This window comes from Callionymus lyra, chromosome 11, assembly GCF_982586985.1.
Source record: "Callionymus lyra chromosome 11, fCalLyr1.hap1.1, whole genome shotgun sequence".
Lineage (NCBI taxonomy): Eukaryota > Metazoa > Chordata > Actinopteri > Syngnathiformes > Callionymidae > Callionymus > Callionymus lyra.
The window spans coordinates 18,886,733-18,899,145 of record NC_141828.1 but is presented as its reverse complement, the minus strand read 5'-3'; the positions used below and the strand labels follow the sequence as shown (position 1 = coordinate 18,899,145).

Genomic DNA, 12,413 nt, shown 5'->3' with positions numbered 1-12,413 from the left:
TGCTTTCTGTCGTCGTGCGAGGCTCTACTATCACTGTCTGACTCTTTTTTTTTGTTTGTTTTATCTGAGGCCCACAGGCTTCAGCGGGGAACAATTAGATGATTGCTCGCAACATAGCTGACTGGTAAAAACGCCTCATTGACTCTAAATGTTTGTCAGACATTTTCCTTTGTTTTCTAAAGCTTACGTGTGTGATCTCTCTCTGTCAGAAAGGGCTCCCCCTTGTGGTGATCCATCAGTGAACTATGTGGATTAAGAGACAGCCGAAAGTGTTGCAATAAGTCAACGAGGTTAATTCAGTTGGTTGTCTGTTGGATTTTAACCCCGCTGAAGAAATGTGAGCTCAGTGAAAGTTGCTATGATACGTTACATTGAAAACATTGTTTCTGGCTCCCCCCAGTGTCAGAAAAGTGTAACTGCCATGCATCTTTACATTTATTTACAAACATGGACTCTCCTCAGTTTATGATTTTATCTTCCTAACTTCAAAATTCAAAATGTATTTTCTGACTTTAAACAAAACACTGTCTCACACAACATAAACTAAATTGAACACACTGGTGCCTTGTTTTATGGCAAATCCCTCGCAATAAACTAAATCTGCAAATTGGGTACTTTTAATTTCTAACTATTCAATACTGCGCCAAAGATTCATTTTTCTTATAGTGGTTAAGTTAAGGATTTTACTAAGGGCAGGAAACATGAGACTGACTCGGATTGGCTGGGTTGGAGAAAGAGCGTAAGGCACGGACAGCATGTCTGTGTTTTTGGTGTTGGCTGTGGTCTACAGTAGATACTGTGCATCAATGACTTAGTTAAACTTTTTTTACTTAAAGAGCGTAACACTAACTTGAGACTGATGAAGATTCATCAGTTAGCTCATAACGTGTAGGTTTCTGAAGAGTTCCCTGAGTAAACATATTTCATGCTAAAACTCAAGTAGTTTACTTGAAGTTTACTTTTTACTGACTATACTTCAAAATTGTCAACTGATGTATACTTGTTCATACTCAAGTATACTTTGTACTGTTTTATTGTGGTGACCTAGAGGTACTGAATTGTGCAAAGGATTATGGGAGTGGATGGTCGGGGGTATTTCCCCGGGCAACTTAAGGCTACCGGTGTTAGATGCAGGTTATTTTACCAAAATACATACTAGAACTATATACCTACTACATTGGTAGTATAGGTTATAGTGTACTTTGAGTAATAATCCATAAAATAAACTATAGACTTTGAGTGTATACCTAGTACACCTGTGGTATAGAGTTAAGGTAAGGTAAGGTAAGGTAAGGTAAATTGTTTTTTTCCAATAGCCAGCAATTTTTCATAAACAATAAAAAATAATACATACAAAATAAAATAAGAAGAAGAACATAAAGAGAAAGAACAAGATGACACAATCTAAGTCTAAAGATAAAGATAAAGAACATAGGTCAAAGAAAAACAACAAAGACAAAGGATACAAAGACTAACATAGAACAGAACATCCAGATACTCTCACTCCACTCCTGTCCCCGAACTCAGAATTGTACAATTTAATAAGGTAAGGTAAGGTAAAAACTTTATTAATAGCCCGAGGAATGAATGAGTCCCTGAGTCTATTTGTTTTGCACCTGGGTAGGAGCATTCGTGCACTCATTCTGCTTCTCTGCTCACTGATAACAGTGTTCAGAGGATGACTGTCGTCATCCATGATGGACAATAGTTTGTTCATTGATCTCCTCTCAGCAACTGTCACCAGTGAGTCCAGCGTCATGCCAACCACAGAACCAGCCCTCCTGATCAACCTGTCCAACCTGTTGACACTCCTCTTGGACACATTTCCACCCCAACAGACCACAGCATAGAACAGGACACTGGCCACCACAGACTGGTAGAACATGCAGAGTAGCTTCTTGCAGATGTTAAATGATCGAAGCCTCCTCAGAAAGTACAGTCTACTCCGAACTTCCTTATATACATGGTCTGTATTGCAGGACCAGTCCAGTTTACTGTCCATCCACACACCGAGGTACTTATAGTTGTCAACTATCTCCACCTCGTCGCCTCTGACGGACACTGGACGTGGCTTTGTCCTGGACCTCCCGAAGTCCAAGACCAGCTCCTTGGTGTTCAGCTGCAAGTGGTTCCTCTCACTCCAGTCCACAAAGTCACTTATCAGACTCCTATACTCGTATACTCGTTGAGTATACTTGAAAGTATACTGCTGTAAACTTTAATTGTTCCATTTTAGTCCTAAGTAGTATCAAATTCGTTTCAGTGCGCAAAAAGTACATATAACTTTGGATTCTTTAGTCATTTTAGTCCTAATTAGTATCAAATTCGTATACTTTCAGTGAGCAAAAACTAATAACACAATAACTTCGAATTCTTACTCTAATTATACCTAAAATATACTTCAAGTATTCAACTTTTTCCTAAGGGATTGATCTTGACCTTTAATAGTCTCCTGTAACTCTTTGTTTTTCCTCCCAGTTTGTGTTTTCTCCAGGTACTCGGTTCCCAAAAACACACTATTGTAATTCTTGTGTCATCTTAAGTTGGCAACCTTGAGTTCTAACCCACAACTTTCCTTTCTTTCACGTCACAGGTGGAGAGAAATCAACCCGCCAAAGGGGCTTCTTGAAATTTTAATTGTATGAGAAGAGGAGAACCGATCTTGAGTGGAGAGAGTTTTTTCTTCCTTCACACTGCGAGGGGATGGCTCTGGTCGACAAGCACAAAGTGAAGCGCCAGCGGCTGGACAAGATCTGCGAGGGTGAGCGAGACCTTGGTTCATGCAAATGTTTCCTTCTGTGTTCGACTGTATTTGTGACCTCCTCGTAATGGGCATGATTTTGAGGAGCGTACAAGTCAAGGAAAAAGGGTCTGAGAGATATGTTTGTGCTCGCCTGAGTTGAGACCCAGACTCGATGATTCTCAGACGGTAATGAAGTGAAGCTCCTCACAGGCCCGCCATCGATTACAGCGGACAGCGGGATTGATTTGTGAGCAAAGTTATGTGGGCGTTTTACGAAATACACGAGACGTAGCGAGTGAATTTCACTAGTTCTTATCTTGATATGAAGGTGATGCTGACTCACAACCCACGTTTTCATTTCCAGACCATTTCCACAGGTCTTTAGATACAACATTATAAATAGAGCACCTGTCAATTTTTTTCTTTCATGTAAATAATCAAGGCTTTATAAAAGCAAAAGCAAAGTTTTCAACAAAGTCCTTTTGGCAATATTGAAAGACCTTGGCTGCTTCAGTTTCGTTTCTTGTTCCTCTTTTAACTGATTTATCTGTTTTAATTGGCTCCATTTGAATGCACTTGTCATTATCATGACAAAAGAAACCCTTGTACAGTTTGTGTAGTTGGGGCATGTTTCACTTCACTCGGTTCATCTTTATTTAATCATTCTTATTGAGATTTCAAAAATAAAATTTTGTCTGGAGCTGAGCTGCACGGGGAAACGACAAGAAACGCATTCATAAAATTTTAAATTTTATATCTGCCTTCACACGTCTATATGTGTCAACCCGAGGCACGGGGGCCAAATTCGGCTCACCAAGTCATTCTATGTGGCCCGCCGGATGGTTGACTAACAGTAAAAGTGGATGAATGTTAATGTTAATAAAATGACCTTTAAATATGTTGTTTCTAAGATAAGATTAGGAACAGAGATGATGAATGTCAACAGGTATACTGAGACCTTAAACCAGAAAAAGTAATGTTCAATTAAATTTGTTTGTTGTGTGCTCTTAAGAATGCTGTAGAAGAAAGGTGTGATTCCCAGAGTTGCTCTTAGTTAAAGAAGATCTTTCGCTAAGAAGGAAATGTAAGTTCAAGCTGACCCACTCTTAGCAGCCATTCTTAGCGACCAAATGCTCAATGATCAAGCTGAGTCAGGGAAATGTATTATTTTAATTATTTACTTTTCCAGATAATAAAAAAGTGTTCAATAAAGGGCACTTAGTTTTCCACACACATCTGCATATATGAGTTTATAATACTACAAGGACTAAACCATTTAGCGTGAAATCAATCAGTTGTGATTCCTAATTATCTGTAAACGAACATTCAACTCAATTTTGTATGTACACACTGCAATAAATCTACTTTTACAACCCTGTGACCTTTGAACTCAGAGGTTCCACCATATATATGCATTGTTGCAAAAGACCACTTACACTTGCAAAGAGCTTCTTACGAAGGTTCTTTGGCTTGGTTTTAAGGTTCTCTTAAGGAGGCAGTTAAGAACTCGACCTTGGAAACACCCATTTCCTAGCGTTACTTCTTAGCTGAACCTTTCGTAAGAGCTAAATTACCTTCTTCAAGCAGTTTTATGCGATTTGAAGTAAAGTGATTCCAGTGGAATAAAGTGGTAGTGTTTAGCCCGACGGGAGACCACATTTCCCATGAGCATTTGCTAAACGTTGCAAAAGTTGCCTTGTCCCGGTTTGCAGCAGTTGGACAGACTTATATTGATGAATGAAGGATGGATACCGATGATCAGATTTTGGATAAAGAAATATGATATGCGTTATGACGGCTTAACTAATTTTAGTTAACACAAACACACACACACCCCCACACACAAACACACACACACACCACAACCAGCGCGATATGTAGCATGTTCACACCTTCCCCAAGAACTCTTACAGTGAAAATAAAAACCACACAACTAGTTTTAAGTTGATGTGTCATGACAAATTATTTTAGTACAAAAATATTAAGGTACCCAAAACTTCCCAGAGATGCTTTAGGAACAATCAAATCTTGGAAACCAGATCAGGTTCCGGGATTCAGAGCATTGTTGTCTGGTACATTGGAGACACATGATTATACCATGATTTGATAAAAACAATCTGTGGATTTCTGTGGATCCGTGGATTTCTGCTCTCAATCAAATTCTAGAGCTGCTCACTCTTATCAAAGTGGAACATTTTATCTTATTTAAAGGCTCAAATTACAACAAAGGAAGTTTAAGCCTTGTTACAGTTTAAATACAATTATATCAGAGAAGAGAGAAACAGGTCCCAGTGAATCACAATGAGTGACGTTGGTGACATAAAACTTTCTTTCAACAGGCAGAAACCTCAAGCAGAACCAGACTCTGTGTTAATTTCAGGATCAACTTTAAAATTCTGGTTCTTACTTTCAGAGCTATTCATGGTCAGGCTCCTCCTTACATCACTGATCTGATCCAGCCTTACACCCCAGCTCGGGCTCTGAGGTCTGTGGATCAGAATCTACTTATGGTTCCACGCACACGGCTCAGGACCAGAGGAGAGAAATCTTTTCAGGCTGTTGCTCCTAAGCTTTGAAACGATCTTCCTCTCTCTTTGCGCTTGATGGAGTCTCCTTTAAGAAACACCTTAAGACGTTTCTATTTGTTCAGGCTTTTCCTTGAATTTCTCGAACTCCTGTGTTGTTCTCAGTATTATCTTGATCTTTAATGTATGTACTTTTTTGAGTATTGTTTTGTTTGTCTAAGCGCTTTGTGACCCTGGTCTCGAAAAGCGCTATATAAATAAATATTACTTACTTACTTACTTACTTTTCACCAAATAATCGTTTATATAATTATGCCCTTGAAATATACCAAAAAAATTGTCTTTTTAAAATATTCATATGATTAGTGTAAAAGTATGTGGGAAGGTCGTAAATCATGAATTTTATAAAGAAATTATACTTTTACTAAAAATAAATGTTAAAAATATGTGTAAAAGTTTCAACTGATATGATAAGTTACAGAACTTTAAATTGATTTGTAAACTTGCAAGCATGTAAACAACAGTGCTACTTTCAATCTTGGGTGACCACTTGTTTATTTCCATATGTTTCATATTTTACAATTCACTTATGCATTTTCCTTTGGGAAATTAGATTTTCGTTTGGTACATATTGAGGTGGTAAAATTGGTCACAATGATCATGAACAGAAATGTATATATATATATATATATATAAATTAAACTGAAGCATTTGAAGAATTTGTGAACACACACACATCTTATTAAAATATATATTTCTACTGCACACGTACTAAGAAAAACTGTTTCAAAGTATAACAGTAAAAAATTCTGATAAATTATGAATTCCTGGCAAAAACTATTAGCGAAACATGATGAATATGTCAGAATTTGTTTGCAAGTGAACGCAACAAATGCCAAAAAATCCGCTATTTGTTTCAACCTCCATGTTCCAACTCTCTGGTGATGACACCTCCAGGACAGTGGGGGCGCTGTGACGGATCATTTAAAACAACCACAAAGTTGGAGGAGCTGCTGCTTAAACACACTTTTATCTTCAATTTTTTATGACAGACTTAATTTTTAGTTAAATTATGCAATGATTCAGCGAATTATCTCAATATTGCATATGTTTACATTAAACAATCTTTGTAAGTCATTGATATCAATCAAATGATTTCCCACATCCGACCATGGAGCCAAAGAGCATTATTTAGTGCGGGATCAGTTTCCCAAACGTGTATCAAGCAACGGCTCCTTCTGCCGCGGGTTTGAAGAAGCGCCAGGACGAGTGTAAGCGCAATAAGGGAACTGTGGCAAACATCTGCCGAGAGCATCGGTTCCCACTCCCTTCTCTTTCATTCTTTCTCTCCCTCCTTCTGTCTGTTCCATCTGTGTTCCCAGCATGCTCTGGCGGCGGCGGCGGAGCAAGTTGTTGCCATCGCTGATAAGCCAGCTCTAACTGATGGATCTGGGCAGAGACGAGGAGCGAGCGAGGTCGTGATGACACTGTCTCTGACAGCGGAAAGTTATTCCAAGGCGCGAGACACAGGATGTAGAAAAAAATAAAAACAATTAAATGAATGATAATATTTTGAATAGAAGTTTAGGAAATAAGATTGTTAAGACATTTTTACTAGTGCAGTGCATTCCAACCACCCAGCTGTCTCCCAGTGACTTTAAAAAAAAAGGATTTTATTTTGCAAAATAATCAGATTTCCTCTAACCTAACAGTCGCTTGCTTTAAGTCACAGTTGAAAATTACTCAACAAATGAACTTGTAAACTAGAAAATCTAATAAAGATAAATGGGACTTTCTATCAGCAGAGAAAAGATATTTCCGGTGAGTTTTTTTCACTGCAGTTGTTTTTTTTTTAATCTAGAATTATTAGCTACAATAAAGTGGTCTTTAGTCAAAAGAAATAATGTATCATTGGAATTAGTCTCTTATATATCATCAGGTAAAACTCTTTAACATAAAACATCCAGATATGAATGGTTTCTTGATGCATTTAAATTGAAAAAATGCATATTGTAAAACAAACTTTGTAATCTCTGCCAAGGAGAGTGAGTTACTTTCACTGTTGACGGTTTAGAAAAGATTGTGACCATCCAGAGTTGATTAGATTTTGGTGGTGATCCAGATCAACCATCTGGATACAGATTTGTCCGGCATATTTTTTTATTTTATTTTGTAGACTTGATGGATTAGGGAAACGATTTATAACATTTCGGACTCAAAATGAAATAAATCCTCACAAATAGATCCAATCATTGTTTTTTATGTTCCAACCGACCATGATTTCATGTTGTTTATCATCCCCGAGCTTTGTCTCAAAACATCCTCTCCTCCCTCCTCCCCCCTTTTCCAGACCTTTAAACCTCCCAAATCTTCTGGCTTTAAATTCTGGTATGAAGTCATCGTTGTGGTCTTGAGATCTCACCCCCCTTAGCACCCCCACTCCAGTGTGTTCCAAGCTCTTGGATTACAGAAAAACCACGACCCTGTTAAAATCTTTACCGAGCAGCAGGGAGGGGTTTAAGGAAGGAGAGCGAGTGCTGTTTTTGGACGGATCTTCTCATTGTCAATTGTGGCAAGGTTGCATGTGGGTTTTAATTGAAGCCATATTCCGAGTCAAACTGCCAAAATCCCTTGAAAAACGTTGTTTTTTTTTACAAAAAAGGCAGCTTGTGGCTCAGCTTTCACGAGATAACTGCACATCAATACATTTGACCATTTAACAGCTTATTTGGTTCCCATGGAGACGCCTTCAAAGACAAACGGTCTCGGCGGACCCACGGCTGAGGCTGTCATGTACATAATGTCTATTTAGTGTGTGTTTCGATTCAAATGAAGGCATTATTTGCAGATTTACTGGTCCTGTGATCTAATTTCCCGTCAGTGGCTGCATCTCATGCACTCATGCATAAGTCAATGTGTGTTTAACAGTCGCCGCAGGATTTGAGTACGTGACTTGTCGCCGCGCACAAGACGCTTGTTTCTGATGCCGTGTCTTGATATTCATGTATGCGCATCCATCCAGGGCCGCGGCTTCGGTTGCGCCGGCTCTGCGTGAGTGAACCCACGGGGTCATTAGCGTGGCTCAGCGACACAACATGGTCTAGAAGGTCCCTAGTGTGGAAAATTCCAGCTTTATTCTTGACGGTTAGAAATGAGCCTGTTGCATGTGAACGTCACACAACAAAAGTGTCTCAGACATCTGCCACCGCTACGACATCGACTTCACACACGTTTTGTTTTTACTAAAGTTAAAACACATTGCAAGTGTCTATGCACATGTGCAAAAATTACGCTGGTGGCCTAGAAGCATCTGCTAAAAACAAGCTTAAAATGAAGACTTGTTTAATTTTTTTCTCTGAACATTTCCTCTTCAATACAAGATGGACGTTACAGATCTCATAATGACAACCACTGTTATTGGAACGTTGAAGCATGATACACCGTGTTGTAGAAGGTTCATCTCAAGTTTAGAAATCTTTTTTTATATATAATTAATCGGCTTTAAAATCGTCTGTTGTTACTGTTGAAACGTCTGAATTTAGGAGATGTACAAGACTGTCTCACGTTCTTCATGCAGATGTGATTAAGATTCCGGTCAGGATTCAATCTGAGATCCCTGAAAAACTCACTCCTCCTCCTGTATCAGCACAGCTGTATCAGATGAACAAGTATTCTCCGGTGATTGTATTGACGTGAGCGCCACACAGACCTTCATTTGTTAGTCTATAGAAATAACACAAGACAGATTCATCATTTATTTTGTCGTTTTAAGCAAGTTTAGATATACTTCATTCATTCTTTATTCACTATTTTTCTTGCAATATCTATTATTTCAGCTATGCTGTTGATTTAAGTGTGTATTAAATAAATGTTGGACCTCTATTGTACTCATCAGTATGTGTCTGTTTGTACAAAACTCTCTTTTCATTGAAGTATTTACATTAGCAAATGTGCCTAAGCCCCGCCCACTGAAAACACTTCTTGTTTACCATAACCACACCCACTCTGCTGTGATTGGTCAAGCATTAATCCCAGAAGTCTCCACCTCCAAGGGACTTGTTGTATTAACAAAGCAGGGTCGGATTACAGGCGTGAGCCCATCTTTAAGTCATAATGGACTCAGCTCTCGTAACCTCTAATTTTCCGAGATTTTAGACGGGGGAGAACTTAATAAAGTAATAACTTTAAAACATGGTCATGATGAGGGACTTACTGCATGGAGAGGAAGAACGTTTGAAACATGTGAGTGAGTCAGGAAAGTTAACATTTGTCAATTCACCTTCTTCTATGACAGCAATTTTACCATAGACATTAAACAAATACATAAAACACCTACTAGCGCCTATATCTTATGTTCAAACTCACCTTTAAAATAATCGGTTTGAAAAATAACAACTGTTTGTTTCTAAAAAATGTATTTGACAACACAGGTCATCAGTTAAATATTGTCCCCGATCGCTTCTGTGGTTGACTCGATATTAAAGGAAGAAAAATGTCCTTCACTTCCTCAATATAGTCCAGAGACTGCTGTCATCAGCTCCTTGACTCCCTCTCTGATCTCTAATCAACAACCCCATATCATTGTTGACAACTCTTTTCAATCGACATCCTTAAGACTGTCATCACGATATTTAAAAGGCTAATACTTTGCTTTTATTGAGGTTCTTTTCTCTGAGACTATATTTGGCGTGGACGCTCGCTCACCTTACATCTGTTTTTATGCATTAATAAAGCAGGATCCGCTGCAGAGGCATCAGATTTCAACCACAGAGAGACATAAAGGAAGCCGTGTGAGCCAAGTCCTGTCTCATTTTCATAAATGAATACGTATGTCTCGCATATGTAGCTTTAGATTGAACACATTTCATCTCGCACAGACTCGTATCGTAGATCTGGAGATGTTCTCCTCAAGGGGGCAGAATGAAAAACAGATTATCATGCGCGGGCAGCCAACAAGCCTGAAGGCAACTGGAGAGAAAAGATTACAAGAAAAAATACGAAATTGAAATGTTTGAAAAGTGGATCATAAATGTGGGAAAAATGTTCCGGTGCAGATAAATTGCGGCGTTATTAAAACTGTTCGCAGAGAGTTGTAGTTTCCTCCTTCAAAGGAGTGAGAAACTCAGACGTCTGGGAGGAGTTTGGATTGTGCTCAAGAAGTTACTCATGAATGTAAGACTGATGAGTTCACCCAAAATTCAAAGTTCACTCATTTTCAACTCACACTCATGTCGACTAAGAGTTGGGATTATTTTTTAAAGTAATCTGTTCCTTTTTAGAGTTATAGACAAAAATGTTTGTTCATTTTAATGTAGCGACTGGAGCTCAGTTGTCTTTGTCTTAATCTTCGTCCAAAAACTCTCTTCAAAACATCCAAATACCTCCATACTGCTCGTCTGTAACATCCATCTTGTATTGAATCCTCGGCATGAGGAATTGTTCAATCAAACAAGTTAGTATTTTAACCTCTTTTTTAACGGACGCTGCTAGGCTAGCAGCCTAAATCTTGGGTACTGTGTTCGCAGTGTTTTTCAATGAGAGAAGATAACTTTTGTTTCAAATAAACTTTAAATATACTAATTTTTATTCATGTTTTTGGAACAATTCCTCATTTCGAGGCTTCAATACAAGATGGAAGTTACAGACGAGCAGTATGGAGGTATTTGGATGTTTTTAGTGTCTTTTTGGACGAAGATGAAGATAAAGACAACTGAGCTCCAGTCGTTACATTAAAATGAACAAACATTTTTGACTATAACTCTAAAAAGGAACAGATTATTCTGAAAATAATCCTAACCCTTAGTTCACATGAGAGTGAGTAGAAAATGAGTGAAGCTTAAATTTTCCCTTTAATAGTAAATTTTTTAAACCCTTCCTGTTTCATAAAAAAATGATTGAATGATTGTATTAGATTAAAACCACTTAACAATTTTACAATCTAGTATAATAGCTGTTGACCTCACTCATGGCTATGGAATTATCTCCGTGGTAAAAACAGTCTTTTGAGCCTGGCAAACACCTGACAAAGATTCCCAGCAGCGGCGTTTAACTTTTCTCAGCAATGGGGCAAATCCAGATTACAGAGACCCTAATTGGTGGGGATCAGAGGAGCTTTAGTGAAGAGGGGAGGCGCTGTATTTCTCTGACTGTCATCGTGATATGGAAAGAAAGAACGGGCCAGACTGTATCAAAGCTGCGGCTGTCAAGTCCATTCAGCAGCGTCATTTAATTGAATGTGGATAATCTCCTTAACCTACCTATTATATAAGGCGAGCAGTTCTTGCCTGACATTTATTTACCATTCGTGAAAAGCCTTTTTTTTTCTCTATTTTTTTTGAGTGGGTTCTGTTTTGTAAGCTAATGAATGACAAACAAAGTCTCTTGAGTTAGAAAGGGAGCCAGCAATGACACTAAGGACATTTTTAGAGGCAGTTGGGTAGCAGTTACGTAGTGGCTCTGTGGCTCGCATAGGGCCTAAAGGATTAGTGTCCAATCAGAGTGGATTTGATGTTTACCGACAGCACATGGGTCTTAGCTGAAGACAGAACTACATTTCACTGTGCTCAATGACGCCGGGTGCCTTGCTGGGGCTGCCCTCCCCATTGTGATTTTGAGAAACTACACACTGTTGGCGACATCAACACTTCAGGTAGGTGACGCATCAAATCAGCTGTATGTGGTTTGGTCTTTCTTTTTTTTTATCGTAGCCATGATCATCACTGCTGAGAATTCTAGATTCACTTACATCTGGTTCAGATGACGTCACTATGGGAAGAGGAATTAAACGGGGGTTTATTTAGTTGTAATCCCTCATAGCAATCGGCAGACAGAGTGAAATGTCCCATAGAGGCAAGAGATAAACCCTGTCTGGATTAGTCCCACCCCCCATCGCAACATCTAAGCCAACCTGTACCCTCCTTTTTTTTTTCATTTTACTTTGTTAACGTTGATTCTTCCTTTTCGTGCATCATCCGGCTGTGATGCACTAGCTGTGGTTGCACGCTTGTGTCATAGTGGTTTGGTGTTTATATTTGGTGTCCTCTTTCCTCATGCACGACAAGCCAGCATGACCGGAGTTTAATTATTCAAGGACTGACAGCCAAGAGAGGAGCTACCTGATAACAGGGACATACAGTATTACAACC

At 38.8% G+C, this 12,413-nt stretch overlaps 1 protein-coding gene across 1 annotated transcript in view; it reads left to right on the top strand.

The window, feature by feature from the left end:
* Nucleotides 1-12,413, top strand: part of ctbp2a (C-terminal binding protein 2a) — a 71,193-nt gene that overhangs the window by 19,336 nt on the left and 39,444 nt on the right. Inside the window, exon 2 of the mRNA XM_087802203.1 lies at nucleotides 2,594-2,761. Within this exon, the coding sequence (XP_087658329.1) occupies nucleotides 2,704-2,761 (58 nt within the window). The 5' untranslated portion in view covers nucleotides 2,594-2,703. The remainder of the gene's footprint in view (nucleotides 1-2,593; nucleotides 2,762-12,413) is intronic.